This window comes from Oryx dammah, unplaced genomic scaffold (genome assembly GCF_014754425.2).
Source record: "Oryx dammah isolate SB20612 unplaced genomic scaffold, SCBI_Odam_1.1 HiC_scaffold_24, whole genome shotgun sequence".
Lineage (NCBI taxonomy): Eukaryota > Metazoa > Chordata > Mammalia > Artiodactyla > Bovidae > Oryx > Oryx dammah.
In genome coordinates, this window is record NW_024070208.1 from 36,705,580 (window position 1) to 36,722,073 (window position 16,494).

At 40.6% G+C, this 16,494-nt stretch overlaps 2 protein-coding genes across 2 annotated transcripts; both read right to left on the reverse strand.

Moving 5' to 3' along the window:
- Nucleotides 1–1,220: 1,220 nt before the first annotated feature.
- LOC120882990 (ralBP1-associated Eps domain-containing protein 1-like) lies at nucleotides 1,221–3,320 on the reverse strand. The gene is given in 2 exon segments (XM_040266849.1): nucleotides 1,221–2,978; nucleotides 3,042–3,320. A coding segment is annotated over 1 exon segment (1,203 nt). The 5' UTR covers nucleotides 2,631–2,978; nucleotides 3,042–3,320; the 3' UTR covers nucleotides 1,221–1,427.
- LOC120882991 (ralBP1-associated Eps domain-containing protein 1-like) lies at nucleotides 1,221–3,755 on the reverse strand. Its single transcript, XM_040266850.1, has one exon. It carries the CDS (start codon nucleotides 3,729–3,731, stop codon nucleotides 3,228–3,230), a length of 504 nt encoding a protein of 167 aa, XP_040122784.1. The 5' UTR covers nucleotides 3,732–3,755; the 3' UTR covers nucleotides 1,221–3,227.
- Between the last annotated feature and the right edge of the window lie 12,739 nt (nucleotides 3,756–16,494).

The following is a 16,494-nucleotide window of genomic DNA, read 5'->3' on the forward strand; positions in this document are numbered from 1 at the left end:
TGTCACCTGCAAGCAGTGAGAGCTTTACTTCTTTTCTAATCTGGATTCCTTTAATTTCCTTTTCTTCTATGATTGCTGCAGCTAGGACTTCCAGAGCTATGTTTAATAATAGTGGTGAAAGTGGACACCGTTGTCTTGTTCCTGAACTTAGGGAGAATGTTTTCAGATTTTCACCATTGAGAATAATATTTGCTGTAGGCTTATAATATATGGCCTTTACTATGTTGAGGAAGGCCTTTTCTATGCCCATTTTTAAAACAGTTTTAATCATAAATGGGTGCTGAAGTTTGTCAAAGGCTTTTTCTGCATGTATTGAGATTATCATATAGTTTTTTCAGTTTCCTAATATGGTGTATCACATTGATTGATTTGTGTATATTGAAGACTCCTTGCATCTCTGGAATAAACCCATCTTGATCATGTTGTATGAGCTTTTTGATGTGTTGCTGAATTCTGTTTGTTAAAATTTTGTTGAGGATTTTTGCATCTATGTTCATCAGTGATATTGGCTTGTAGTTTTCTTTTTTTGTGTTGTCTTTGTCTGGTTTTGGATCAGGGTGATGGTGGCCTCATAGAATGAGTTTGTAATTGTTCCTTCCACTGCAGTTTTTTGAACGAGTTTTGGAAGGGTAGGCATTAGCTCTTCTCTAAATGTTTGATAGAGTTCTCCTGTGAAGCTGTCTGTTCTTGGGCTTTTGTTTTTTGGGAGATTTTTGATCACAGCTGCATTTTCAGTGCTTGTAATTTGGTTGTCCATAATTTCTATTTCTTTCTGGTTCAGTATTGGAAGAGTGAACTTTTGTAAGAATCTGTACATTTCTTCCAGGTTATCCATTTTATTGCCATATAGTTGTCATGATAATCTCTTATAATCCTTTGTATTTCTTCGTTGTCTGTTGGAACCTCTCCTTTTTCATTTCTAATTTTGTTGATTTGATTCTTCTCTCTTTTCTTCTTGATGAGTCTGACTAATGGCTTGTCAATTTTGTTTATCTTCTCAGACAACCAATATTAATCTTTGCTATTGTTTCTTTCATTTCTTTTTCATTTATTTCTGCTTGGATCTTTATGATTTCTTTCCTTCTACCATTTTTTTTTCTTTTTTCAGTTGTTTTAGGTGTAAAGTTAGGTTGTCTATTTGATGTTTTTCCTGTTTCTTGAGGTAGGATTGTATTGCTCGAAATTTCCCTCTTCAAACTGCTTTTGCTTCATCCCATAGGTTTTTCTTTTTTTTTTTATCCTGACCCTTTTATTGTTGAAATTAAAAAATAAGAGATACTTAAATACAATGGTGAACATATAGGGCAAAACAGAATCATAAAATTTAATGTTGAATTAAGCAGTGAGCTGAATGTCTGGGTCTCCAAATTGGCTTTGAACCCAAAACCACTTAAAAATGGGTATGTTCACAGTTAACGGCAATTGGCTTATAGGTGAGAGAATGGTCGAAGCTGTTCCAGTTGAATTTCCAGGGAAATTCTCTCCTCAAGAACATCCTTTAACTGTTGCTGCAATTCACTATTCAATCTGGCCAAAACTGTGTTGGTTTCCTTATTGCATCTAATTGATGCCTGAATAGCTTTCTTATCTTTCCCAACAGACCGAGGAATAGAAGGTTGTGATGCAAGAACGGCAGCTAGGACACCTGTCCTCTGTGTATGTTCATCAACTTCTGGCCTTAATTCATCTTCTGATTTTAATCTCCTTCGAACAGGTTTAGGTGGTGGAGCAAGAGGTGTTGTGCCTTTGCTCACATTGGCAGGAGCACTAGCAGCTGTCTTTTCTTCAATTTTACTATCTGTTTTGGCAACTCGAGAACTTGCGGGATCAGAAGCTTTTTCAACCGGCAAGACCTCTGGATGTTTCTCAGCTTCATCATCTTGTTCTTCATTTATATTTGATGCAGCAAATACTTCAAATTGGCTGAAATCTGCAAAATTTGGTTGTTCTGGTATCTGCTGAGGTGAGGTACTAGTGTGAGTTATTAGGCCATCGGCATGCACTGGGTGATGCACAACGGGACCAGGAGCCTGTGAGGGCTATGGTCTTGGAGGCACTGCAGGAGGTTGGGCAACAACTCCAGCCTGTTGCTGTCCTGTTGTGACGGAAAAGGTCCGATTCATATCTAAAGATGATGATCTAGAATGAGAGGGCTGAGGCCTTGGAGGTGGAGGTGGTGGTGCAGTGTTTCCAGGCGATGTTCCTGAATGTGACCTTTGACGAGTTACGTTGTTTCCAATCTGTTCTGGATCCGAAGTAAAAGAGTCTGAACTACTGTACCCATCTACAATATTTCCAGAAGCAAATTTCACTGATGAATTTATCTTATTTTCTTCTGAAAGGTCCGATATTTTCACAAGCAATGGGCTAGTGGGATTAGTATGATCACTGCCAGTTCTTTTAAGTTCCATTTCCTGCATGTGGATTTTGCTTGGAGTCATCCGAATGGGAACCGGATGAACAATAGCAGTATACTCACTGCTCTGATTCAGCTCAGGCCAAGTCTGGTTTAGTGACGGCATTGATGGAGACTTGCTTGGAGGAGCTTCTGCAGGAGAGCCTGAATAACCTACCTCACCTGGCTGATCCCCAACATCTGCTGAATCTTCCAAATCAATCAGTTTGGGCATTAAGCTTTCAGGGAGTTTTTCCGGTAAGTCATAGCCATTCTTCCTAGTAACTACCAGATGAAAAGCAGCACAAAACTCATCCAGTGTCAAGGCTCCATCTTTATCAAAGTCTGAGAGTTCCCAAATATGAGAAAGTTCAAGAATAGGAAGTTTTGATTTTGTAAAAAACTCTTTAGCTGCAGATCCTGGAATAAATCCGTTTAGATCAGGCTGAATGGTTTTAAACTGATTTACATAATACTGTTTTTGTTCATCTGTTATTTTCCAAGGATCGTCATAACTACTGGATTGCCTACGAATTTCATTGGCAGTTGTAGCTGAGGCTACAGTTCATACTGTTGTCTGGTCCTGGACAGAAGCAGGATGTATGGTTAAAAGAGTACTGGTTGGTGGAGTATCAGCAAAACTGACCCAATTTTCTTGAGGTGGAGGTGGAGAATGTCCTGATCACACTGCATCACCAGCAGAAGAATCTGATTGTGCTTCACCAAAGGGAGACCAGAACGGCCCAGGTCCTGCAAGAGGCCTCTCGCTGCTTTCTCCACTGGGATGACGGTTGTGCTTCCTCCATGTGTGTGGAGAAGCTGGTGGAGACTGCTACGGCGAGACTACTGGGGACACAGGTTCCTGCTGATTTACAGATGCACGAGGCTGGACAGTATCATGGCTTGTGGACCCTTTTTTCACTTGTCCCCTGCCAGGTGGTGGGGGGATTACACCAGAGTAAGACCCTTTATTTTCAGAATCTGAAGAATATGAGGCTGCATGACGAGATTCCTGTTCGTTTTTTGAAGCAACAAATCTTGGCAGAGGAAGGTCCTTTACTGTATTTATACTTTCCACTCTTAAAGGGAAGCCAGGCTGGGCAACAGCTACAAGTTTCAAAGCAATATAGAACTGACTTCTTCCAAAATAACCAAGTCTTGTTGCACCACAAAGCTCCATAATCTGGAGGACCACGTCGTTGGGCAGGGGCGCGGCCCGAAACAGCTCCAGCACTCGCCCGTTGGCCGACACCTTTTTGGTGCTCTCGATGTCGCAGTAGGAGAAGAGATCCGAGTAGTATTTCTGCTCCGCATCGCTCAGCGTTAAACCTTCCATCTTCGCCTCCGTTCACGGCCACCCCGCCCCACATGCAACACCAGGGGCCCGGCCCCGCGACCCCGGGACGACGGGGACTGCGCACCGCTCGGCCTCCTTCTCCTCTTCGCCCCCGCCCCCACCCCCGAAGCAGCGGGCAGCCCCGGCCTCGCGCGCGGGGGGCGTCGGAGCTACAGGGCCCGGAGGTCGCGGGGAGGGGAGCCCGGCTGGGCTCGGTGCGCCGCTGCCGACGAGGCCCCGCGCGGTGCGCGGCTCCGGCTCTGCCTCAGCGGCCGCGGGGAGAACACGGGGAAGGAGGCGGGGCCGCGTCGGCGTGAGGCTGGGGCAGACCCCGCCAGCACCTCCGCCACCGCCTTCGCCACGGGTTCGAGTCTCTCCGGCTCCCCGCCGCTTCCCCCAAGACTTCCCGCCTCGCCTTCCCCTTCCGTCCACGCCCCCAGAGCGGCAGCATTTCGCGGAAAAGTTGTGGGGCTTCTAAAGTTTCTGGGGTTCAGGGCTGAGCGCGGCCGCCGCTCCGCCTCCCTCCGCCGCCATTTACTGCGCCCCGGCCCGGCTCCCGACGCGACCGCAGCGCTCCAGACCCAGATGTGAGGCCGGGCATCCCATAGGTTTTGAGTTGTCATGGTTTCATAATTATTTGTTTCTAGAGTTTTTTTTTTTTTGATTTCCCTTTTGATTTCTTCAGTAACCTATTGTTTATTTAGAAACGTGTTGTTTAATCTCCATATGTTTGTATTTTGTCAGGGAACGTTTAAGGACTCCTATATGTTGTTTTCTGTTTCTCAAGGGCCCTCTGTTCCATATCAGTTCCTGGAAAACAGGAATGAGCAGAGCTGCACGCAGTTCTCAGGACTGAGGCCATGAGGCAAAACGCATACATGGATTCCTTTCAGTAACCTTTTTATTTTTTTGTTAAACTACTTAGTCATGTTCCTATTTTCAATACATGGATTGTCTTCTGGCCCTGTGACAATTGTTATTCCCCTAGTTACTGTTGTTATGGACCTATGACTATTGTTATTCCCTTAGTTACTGTTGTTATGCATCTGGTTTCAGTGTTTTTTGCTCAACTTTATTTTTCTGCCTAAAGCTTCCTTATATAACAATATATAAACACACGCTGCCATGAATAAAACATCTTTGTTCCACTAGAGGCATGTCCCCCATGTCCTTTTTTTCTTCACCTTCTTTTTGTCAACTCCTGTCCTCAGGTTCTGGTCTGTCAAGAAGACCATAACAGTGTTTCTTATAGTTTTTTTCTTGTAATTGGTATCTAGTCTCATAATGTTGTGGTTGGCGAAGATGTTTGATACAATTTCAATTTTCTTAAATTTACTGAGGTTTGATCTGTGATCCAAGATGTCATCTGTCCTGAAGAAAGTTCCATGTGCACTTGAGAAGAAGGTGTGTTCTGCATTTGGATGTAATGTCCTGAAGATATCAATGAGATCCATCTCATCTAGTGTATCATTTGAGACTTGTTTTTCCTTATTAATTTTATGTTTTGATGATCTGTCTATTGGTGTGAGTGGGGTGTTAAAGTCTCTTACTATTATTGTGTTACTGTCAGTTTTTCCTTTTATGTCTGCTAGTGTTTGTCTAATGTATTGAGGTGCTACTATGTTGGGTGCATAGATATTTACAATTGTTACGTCTTCCTCTTGGATTGATTCCTTGATCATTCTGTAGTGTCCTTCCTTATCTCTTGTAATCTTCATTTTTAGGTCTATTTTTTCTGATATGAGGATTGCTACTCCCGCTTTATTTTGCTTCCCATTTGCATGGAATATATTTTCCTATCCTCTCCCTTTCAGTCTGTATGTGTTTTTAGATCTGAAATGGGTTTCTTGTAGACAGCATACATATGGGTCTTGTTTTTATATCCATTCATCCAGTCTGTGGCTTTGGTTGGAGCATTTAATCCATTTACATTTAAAGTAATTATTCATATGTATGTTCCTATTGCCATTTACTTAATTGTTTCTGGTTGGTTTTGTAGATAATTTTCTTCTCTTGTGCTTTTTGACTATACAAGTCCCTTTAATGTTTGTTGTGAAGCAGGTTTGGTGGTACTGAATTCTCTTGACTTTCGCTTGTCTGAAAAACTTTTATTTCCCTATCAGTTTTGAATGAGATTCTTGCTAGGTACAGTAAGCTTGGTTGTAGATTGCTCCCTTTCAGTACTTTAAATATATCCTGCCATTCCCTCCTAACCTGCAGAGTTTCTGCTGAAAGATCAGCTGTTAAGTGTATGGGGTTTCCCTTGTATGTTACTTGTTGCTTTTCCCTTGCTGCTTTTAATATTGTTTCTTTGTGTTTAGTCTTTGTTAGTTTGATTAGTATATATCTTGGCATGTTTCTCCTTGAGTTTATTTTTGCACCTCTTGGACTTGATTGGCTATTTCCTGTTCCATGTTGGGGAAATTTTCAACTATCTTTTTAAAAAATATATAAATTTATTTATTTTAATTTGAGGTTAATTACTTTACAATATTGTATTGGTTTTGCCATACATCAACATGAATCCACCACAGGTATACATGTATTCCCCATCTTGAACCCCCCTCCCTCCTCCCTCCCCATACAATCCAAAAGTCAACTATAATCTCCTCAAAAAGTTTCTCATACCCTTTCTTTTTCTCTTCTTCTTTTGGGACTCCTATAATTCGAATGTTGGTGCATTTGATATTGTCCGAGAGGGCTCTGGGACTGTCCTCAGTTCTTTTCATTCTTTTTACTTTATTCTGTTCTTCAGAAGCTATTTGCACTATTATATCTTCCAGCTCACTGATTTGTTCTTCTGCTTTAGATATTCTGCTATTGATTCCTTCTAGAGTATTTTTAGTTTTAGTAATTGTGTTGTTTGTCTCTGTATGTTTCTTCTGTAATGCTAGGTCTTTGTTAATTGATTCTTGCATTTTTTCCATTCTGTTTTCAAGGCGTCTGATCATCTTTACTATCATTATTCTGAATTCTTTTTTAGATAGTTTGCCTATTTCCTCTTCATTTATTTGGAATTCTGTGTTTCTAGTTTGTTCCTTCATTTGTGTAGTATTTCTCTGCCTTATTATTATTATTTTTTAAAACTTATTGTGTTTGAGGTCTCCTTTTCCCAGGCTTAATGGTTGAATTCATTATCCATTTCTGCCCCCCCCAATGTTATTCCAGTGGTTTGTGTAAGCTTCGTATAGGGTAAGATTTGTGCTGAGTTTTTCTTTTTGTTTTTGTTTGTTTCTCCTCTGATGGGCAAGGCTGAGTGAGGTGCTAATCCTGTCTGCTGATGATTGGGTTTGTATTTTTGTTTTGTTTGTTGTTTAGATGAGGCATCCTGCACAGGGTGCTAATGATGGGTCGGTGATGCCAGGTCTTGTATTCAAGTGGTTTCCCTTGTGTGAGTTCTCACTATTTGATACTCCCTAGGGTTAGTTCTCTGGTGGTCTAAGGTCTTGGAGTCAGTGTTCCCAGTCCAAAGGGTCAGGGCTTAGCTTGATCTCTGGTCAGAAATGAAGATTCCACAAGTGGTTTATTATAGCACTAAGTGAGATTAAAACAAATACCCCAAAATGAGAAACCAAAGATTTACCCCAGACAAGTGGCAATTACAAAATCAAGCAAATAAAAATTAGAATAACGGAATATACACAGATAAATATACACCCATAAGCAAAATCAGTCCAAGAAAAATAAAGTACCGTAAATTGGCCCAGTGAACAAAGGAAATCAAAAATTATATCTACCAGTTAAGAACAAAACTAACTAAAGCACAAACTGAAGATAAAACTAAAGCAAGGTGCCAAGTGGGAGATAAAGCAATGAAAATAAAACTAACAAATATGTTAAGAGGAAAAGAAACGAAGGAATAAAGAATAGATATGCAAAGTTAAATAGAGGTAGATGAAGATTTATATAAAGATTCACTGCAAAGGGAAAAGAACAACAGGAAAAGCATACAAAGGAATAAATATAGAAAAATAACAATAGGTTTTAAAACATTAAAAATTAAAATTAAAAAAGAATTTAAAAAAAAAGGAAGAAGAAAAAAAAAAAAAAAAAAAAAAAAAGGGAAACAACTCCACAGAACTGCCAAATCCCAATGTAGAGGCAGAGGTTTATAATAACAGTAAATGTGACTGAGGGGAAAAAAAGCTCAAAATCTTAATTAGATTTCATAGTGCTAATAAATCAACAACTACAACAGAGGGGGAGAAGAGGAAAAAAAAAAAATCCAAAAGAATCTACAGAGCAAGTCAAAACATAATAATAAATGTTTTTCTTGAGTCGCTGCTGTTAGAGTCCTTTCCCTTGCTGGGAGTCACAGTCTACCTTACTTCCCTAGGATGCTCTCCAACACTGTGCTGATCTCTGGACCTGCTGTGGCAGAAGCTCAGATTTTAATCTGGTCCTACTCCTATGTGTTCTTGCCTCCAATGTTCACAGGTATCAGAACTAATGCGTTTTCTTTTGTGAGAGCTCTCATTGTCCTTTTATATATTCCATAGGCACAGAGTCTGCCTAGTTGATCATGTGGATTTAATCTGCAGCTTGTACAACTGGTGGGAATGTTTGGGCTTTTCTTCCTTAGCCACACTGCCCCTGGGTTTCAATTGTGGTCTTATTTCTACCTCTGCATGTGGATTGTCCACCGGGTTTGGTCCTGAGGCTGTCCTTAAGGACTTGGGTCTGCCCTAGTGAATGCCATGTGTAGAGGTGGTACAGCTCCAGGGGTTCTGGCAGCACCAGTTACTGAGGAGAGTTGGTGTCTAGGGCAGCAGGAAATACAGTGCTCTAGAAGGGTATGGCAACCAGTATTGGTCAATATGCTCTAGTTCTTGCCTTGAGAACACCCCAGCAGAGAAGCATGGCAGACCACAGTCCACAGGGTCGCACAGAGCCAGAGACAACCAAAGGGACCCTGCATACATAGACATTTTAGGTAGGTAGAATAGGAAAAAGGAGCCCAGAATTGTGGTGGCTAAAAGACAAAGAAGTGAAAACCTTTCAAAAATGAACAAAGGAAGGTCCAAGGACCTATTGAGAACCTCATGTGAAACAAACAGCCCTCCTGGCTTGCCTAATTTACATAGGACAGGTTTAGACAGAGGAGGAAAAACATATAAAAGAGGAGCTAAAAGGCTTCTCTTTGCTTCTTTTGGGTCAGCCCACCCTCACACCTTGAGGACACATTTTCCTTTGGCTGACAAACAGAGGTGTAACACCAATCCATCCATTGCTTCAATTTTTTGCTGCAGCAAGACAGAACCAAGGAAATCACAAACTGCCCTGACATCTATGGTGCCATGACTCAGGTTTAACCTTGCTGGAACAACCTCAGCTTGGCCCCTGTGAGGTGGAGGCCAAGCACAACAGAAGCCAACTGGGTGAAAGCTCCCATGGTGGAAGCTGAATGCAAGGAAAACCCAGTGCAGGGGAGGTGACAATAACCCCAGTGTGCTGGAAACCAGGGCCACAAAAGCAAACTTGGCAGAAAGCTCATGTGGCTATATTTCAGAATCTAGAAATCCTCTGGTTGGGGTAGGAAGTCCTTGCTCCTATGGCTGGAAGGACATATGGCTAACAACATCTTAATTCCTTTACAATCTTGTTGTCTTGAAACCCCTACAAACAGGTGAGCAGCAGTGGGTGCCACTGGGTGTCCCAAAGGCTCTACTATTTGCTGTGCCTTAGTAGCTGTTGCCCACGTGTGAGGAGGTTCTTCTGTCCTTAATCTTCTTTCTGCCAAGGATCAGGCCAATGAAAACTGTGAGCACAGGTTGGGTATTTAGCAGATTTTCCGGCAGGTTATGAAGGGGATTACTCAACACGTTTTTTTCCCACTGCTTTTTCCTCCTGTCCTTCAGCTCCTGTCTTCACCTATGCCACTGGTTACAAAGTATTGGGAAGGTCATCATCTTTCCATTTCTGAAAGTTGTACTTGAAACCGTTTACCTAAGACTGGGACTCAGACCCACATGGCAGGGACTCTGTGCTATACTTAGTCACTCAGTCATATCCAACTGGGACTTGAGCCTGGTCCAAACCCACAGTGCTTGGTTTTAGGACTGAATGAAACTCAGGATTTTGATTTCTCATTGCAAAAAAATTCAGTGAGAGGCAGTAATTGGTAAGAGGTAGATTTGTTCAGATTCAGAGAGAAGCACACTCTACAGGGTGTGCGCCATCACAGAGGGCCAGTGCAGCAGCCATGGAATGTTGTGTGGTTAGTTTTTGTGAACTGGGTGATTTCATATGCTAATGAGTGGGAGGGTCATTCCAACAATTGGGGAACCACCCACTCCTCAGTCTTTTGACAAAGACTTGGAACTGTCCTGGCATCTCTGGGTGTGTCATTTAGCCTGTGGATTGAGGATCAAGTTTCAGTTGAATTTGACTTTTCATCTTGGACCCATTTGATTTAAATTGGTTTGTATTATGCCCTTGGGCTATGCAATTCTTTCAAAAGTGGTGCCCTGCCTGCTTCCCTCCTGTTTCATGCTCTTTTCCTGAGCCCTGTCCAGGCCCACAGTGTTGCATCTACAATCTCCTGGAGGGGCAATCAGAAAATAGCTGGCCCATGGGAGGGAAATACTGTATAATATCCAATCTCTGTAGATAGTCAGGCCTTCACATTCCATGTTTCCTACAACAATGTGGCAACAGTACCTCTCAGTGGACCTACTTGGGTGGGTGACAGGCACACAATGCCTGCTAGAAGTACATCTGTTGGTGGCATCCCTTCAAGGGCAACTAGACTTCCAGGGATAATGTTTGCCACTTTGGGAGTTAAGCCCTGTAAGCTGTTTGGGCCCAAACCGTTACCACCTTTCTCCTAAAGTTACAAACATGCCCCACTCCACTTTTATGAAACATCTGCTCTTATCAATTTGTTGTTTTTTAAAAATTTATTTAAAAAATATAAATTTATTTATTTTAACTGGAGGCTAATTACTTTAAAACATTGTATTGGTTTTGCCATACATCAACATGAATCTGCCACAGGTGTACACATGTTCCCCATCCTGAACCCCCCTCCCATCTCCCTCCCCATACCATCCCTCTGGTCATCCCAGTGCGCCAGCCCCAAGCATCCTGTATCCTGCATCTAACCTGGACTGGTGATTCGTTTCACATATATTATACATGTTTCAATGCCATTCTCCCAAATCATCCCACTCTCGCCCCTCTCCCACAAAGTCTAAAAGACTGTTCTATACATCTGTGTCTCTTTTGCTGTCTCGCATACAGGGTTATCGTTACCACCTTTCTAAATTCCATATATATGTGTTAGTATACTGTATTGGTGTTTTCCTTTCTGGCTTACTTCACTCTGTATAATAGACTCCAGTTTCATCCACCTCATTAGAACTGATTCAAATGTATTCTTTTTAATGGCTGAGTAATACTCCATTGTGTATAGGTACCACAGCTTTCTTATCCATTCATCTGCTGATGGACATCTAGGTTGCTTCCATGTCCTGGCTATTGTAAACAGTGCTGTGATGAACACTGGAGTACATGTGTCTCTTTCAGTTCTGGTTTCCTCTGTATGTATGCCCAGCAGTGGGATTGCTGGGTCCTATGGCAGTTCTATTTCCAGTTTTAAAGGAATCTCCACACTGTTCTCCATAGTGGCTCTATTAGTTTGCATTCCCACCAACAGTGTAAGAGGGTTCACTTTTCTCCACACCCTCTCCAGCATTATTACTTGTAGACTTTTGGATCGCAGCCATTCTGACTGGCATGAAATGGTACCTCATTGTGGTTTTGATTTCCATTTCTCTGATAATGAGTGATGTTGAGCATCTTTTCAGGTGTTTGTTAGCCATCTGTATGTCTTCTTTGGAGAAATGTCTGTTTAGTTCTTTGGCCCATTTTTTGATTGGGTCGTTTATTTTCTGGGATTGAGCTGCATGAGCTGCTTGTATATTTTTGAGATTAATTCTTTGTCCATTGCTTCATTTGTTATTACTTTCTCCCATTCTGAAGGCTGTCTTTTCACCTTGCTTATAGTTTCCTTTGTTGTGCAGAAGCTTTTAATTTTAATTAGGTCCCATTTGTTTATTTTTGCTTTTATTTCCAATATTCTTGGAGGTGGGTCATAGAGGATCCTGCTGTGATTTATGTTGGAGAGTGTTTTGTCTATGTTCTCCTCTAGGAGTTTTATAGTTTCTGGTCTTATATGTAGATCTTTAATCCATTTTGAGTTTATTTTTGTGTATGGTGTTAGAAAGTGTTCTAGTTTCATGCTTTTACAAGTGGTTGACCAGTTTTCCCAGCACCGCTTGTTAAAGAGATTGTCTTTTCTCCATTGTATATTCTTGCCTCCTTTGTGAAAGATAAGGTGTCCATAGGTGCATGGATTTATCTCTGGGCTTTCTATTTTGTTCCATTGATCTATATTTCTGTTTTTGTGCCAGTACCATACTGTCTTGATGACTGTGGCTTTGTAGTAAGTAGAGCCTGAAGTCAGGCAGGTTGATTCCTCCTGTTCCATTCTTCTTTCTGAAGATCGCTTTGGCTATTTGAGGTTTTGTGTATTTTCATACAAATTATGAAATCATTTGTTCTAGCTCTGTGAAAAATACCATTGGTAGCTTGATAGGGATTGCATTGAATCTATAGATTGCTTTGGGTAGCATACTCATTTTCACTGTATTGAGTCTTCTGATCCATGAACATAGTATATTTCTCCATCTATTAGGGTCTTCTTTGATTTCTTTCACCAGGGTTTTATAGTTTTCTATACATAGGTCTTTTGTTTCTTTAGGTAGATATATTCCTAAGTATTTTATTCTTTTCGTTGCAATGGTAAATGGAATTGTTTCCTTAATTTCTCTATTTTCTCATTATTAGTGTATAGGAATGCAAGGGATCTTTATGTGTTGCTTCTATATCCTGCAACTTTACTATATTCATTGATTAGCTCTAGTAATTTTCTGGTGGCGTCTTTAGGGTTTTCTAGGTAGAGGATCATGTCATCTGCAAACAGTGAGAGTTTTACTTCTTCTTTTCCTGCCAGGGTCCAGCCCTGGTGGATCCAGGGAATTTGAAGGTGGGGACGGCGTCAGTGTCTTTGGAAAAATACATATTTAATTACAGATATATAGAGAGATTAGAAATGGATAGTGTAGTAGCAGATAGTGGAGAAAAGAGGCTGAATTCAGCAACATGGTGGAATCAGTCTTTCCGGAAACTGATCCGATTTCTTTATTTTTGGGTTTGCTTATATACCTTTTGTTACACATAGGGATGAATACAGAGTCACGCAGGGGTCTTAGGGATATTACATCATCTTCTGGCCATGAGTGGACCTGCTGACATTCTATGATCCTTTCTTTCTGATAACCAAAAACCTTATTTCCTCCAAGGGTGTTTTTTCTTAAACCAGGCACCACCCTCCAGATAAAGTTGCATTCCTATAGGGTGAGGGTGTAGTGAGTTACAATCAAGAAAGGAATTTATTTAACCCAAGGTTAACAGGATTAATCTTAAAGGTTAATATCTATCTCTCCTATATGCTTAAAGGTTAATACTTATTTCTCCTATATGTTAGTTATATTCATTATACGGGCAGGGAATATGGAGATTTAGCAGCAAACATCAGCCCAACAAATGAAAATCCTTTTACCAATGCTCCCCTTAAGATCTATTTAGTCTTAAGATAGGGATAAAGTTACATTTTTACATAACAAGGACACAGTGATTTATAACAAAGCACAGTGATCTATTACAAAAGAGAAAATCCATTAACTCAAAAAGTCTAGTATTGCTAACATCAAAAACTACTATATTTCTTTTTCTATATTCCAAATACATTGATTAATATATTCCCAGGTGCCTAAGGATATGGAGGCCTGGCAATCATTGACTCAATGATAAGAAAAAGCCCTATGCTAATTAAGACTCTCAAAATACTCCAAAACTCTCTGTGCTGTTTATGGTTAAGAGGTAGTAAACAATCATGTGGCAGGAGTATGGATAATCCTGTCACACAAGCTAGTCTGTCAGCAGAGAGGTTTGACCTGAGACATCCTTGTCCCACCCAGAGCAGGGAATTAGCAGCACATTGTTGTTATTGGCACAACAAATGAAAAACCCTTCACCAATACAATTCCTAACCAACCCACTATACTAATAATTTCTAACTCCCCAAAAGAATTTGCCTTTAGTAAGTCTAAAACATCTCGTGCCTCTCAGATTGGGAGGCTGTAAACAATCACATGTGGCTAGAGGAACCTATACAGGTGGGTTAGATAACCTTCAGAGGAGTCCATAAGCTGAAACACTCTTGTCATGCCCAGGAATTTTTATTGCCTTGGAGCTGCACGTTTACTCCTTCTCGGAGAGAAACGGTTATGGGGGAGAGCCCCCCATAAAGTCAGAGGTGTAGGCGAGAGCATAAAACAGACTCTGGTTTTGGGGTAGATGTTCGGGAACAGGGGGTTTCCTGAGGCTTGATCATGCCTTTGTGTATGCCAAGCCTCCTTCCTCATGACCTTTGCCATGGGCGGAGTTCCTCATGCTGGCCCCCAACATTTTCCAATTTGGATTCCTTTTATTTCTTTTTCTGCTCTGATTGCTGTGGCCAAAACTTCCAAAACTATGTTGAATAGTAGTGGTGAAAGTGGGCACCCTTGTCTTGTTCCTGACTTTAGGGGAAATGCTTTCAATTTTTCACCATTGAGGATAATGTTTCCTGTGGGTTTGTCATATATAGCTTTTTATTATGTTGATGTATGTTCCTTCTATTCCTGCTTTCTGGAGAGTTTTTATGATAAATGGATGTTGAATTTTGTCAAAGGCTTTCTCTGCATCTATTGAGATAATCATATGGCTTTTACTTTTCAATTTGTTAATGTGGTGTATTACATTGATTGATTTGCGGATATTGAAGAATCTTTGCATCCCTGGGATAAAGCCCACTTGGTCATGATTTATGATCTTTTTAATGTGTTATTGGATTCTGTTTGCTAGAATTTTGTTAAGGATTTTTGCATCTATGTTCATCAGTGATATTGACCTGTAGTTTTCTTTTTTTGTGGCATCTTTGTCAGATTTTGGTGTTAGGGTGATGGTGGCCTCATAGAATGAGTTTGAAAGTTTACCTTCCTCTGCAGTTTTCTGGAAGAGTTTGAGTAGGATAGCTGTTAGCTCTTCTCTAAATTTTTGGTAGAATTCAGCTGTGAAGCCATCTGGACCTGGGCTTTTGTGTGCTGGAAGATTTCTGATTACAGTTTCAATTTCTGTGCTTGTGATGGGTCTGTTAAGATTTTCTATTTCTTCCTGGTTCAGTTTTGGAAAGTTGTACTTTTCTAAGAATTTGTCCATTTCTTCCAAGTTGTCCATTTTATTGGCATATAATTGCTGATAGTAGTCTCTATGATCCTTTGTATTTCTGTGTTGTCTATTGTGATCTCTCCATTTTCATTTCTAATTTTATTGATTTGATTTTTCTCCCTTTGTTTCTTGATGATTCTGACTAATGGTTTGTCAATTTTATTTATCCTCTCAAAGAAACAGCTTTTGGCTTTGTTAATTTTTGCTATGGTCTCTTTTGTTTCTTTTGCATTTATTTCTGCCCTAATTTTTAAGATTTCTTTCCTTCTACTAACTCTGAGGTTCTTCATTTCTTCCTGTTCTAGTTGCTTTAGGTGTTCAGTTCAGTTCAGTCGCTCAGTCGTGTCCGACTCTTTGCGACCCCATAAATCACAGCACGCCAGGCCTCCCTCTCCATCACCAACTCCCAGAGTTCACTCAGACTCACGTCCATCGAGTCAGTGATGCCATCCAGCCATCTCATCCTCTGTTGTCCCCTTCTCCTGCCCCCAGTCCCTCCCAGCATCAGAGTCTTTTCCAAAGAGTCAACTCTTTGCATGAGGTGGCCAAAGTACTGGACTTACAGCTTTAGCATCATTCCTTCCAAAGTAGAGTTAGGTTATTTATTTGATTTTTTTCTTGTTTCTTGAGATATGCCTGTATTGCTATGAACCTTCCTGTTAACACTGCTTTTACAGGGTCCCACAGGTTTTGGGTTGTTGTGTTTTCATTTTCATTTGTTTCTATGCATATTTTGATTTCTTTTTTGATTTCTTCTGTGATTTGTTGGTTATTCAGCAGCGTGTTGTTCAGCCTCCATATGTGGGGATTTTTAATGGTTTTTCTCCTGTAATTGAGATGTAATCTTACTGCATTGTGGTCAGAAAAGATGCTTGGAATGATTTCATTTTTTTTTGAATTTACCAAGGCTAGATTTATGGCCCAGGATGTGATCTATCCTGGAGAAGGTTCCGTGTGCGCTTGAGAAAAAGGTGAAATTCATTGTTTGGGGTGAAATGTCCTATAGATATCAATTTGGTCTAACTGGTCTATTGTATCATATAAAATTGTTTCCTTGTTAATTTTCTGTTTAGTTGATCTATCCATAGGTGTGAGTGGGGGTATTAAAGTCTCCCACTATTATTGTGTTATTGTTAATTTCCCCTTTCATACTTGTTAGCATTCTCTTACATATTGCAGTGCTCCTATGTTGGGTGCATATGTATTTATAATTGTTATATCTTCTTTTTGGATTGACCCTTTGATCATTATGTAGTGTCCATCTTTGTCTCTTTTCACAGCCTTTGTTTTAAAGTCTATTTTATCTGATATGAGTATTGCTACTTCTGCTTTCTTTTGGTCTCTATTTGCATGGAATATCTTTTTCCAGCCCTTCACTTTCAGTCTATATGTGTCCCTTGTTTTGAGGTGGGTCTCTTGTAGACAATAT

What these genes read in the sequence shown, in the direction of transcription:
- LOC120882991 (XM_040266850.1), bottom strand. Translation starts at nt 3,731, where the DNA reads ATGGAAGGTTTAACGCTGAGCGATGCGGAGCAGAAATACTACTCGGAT.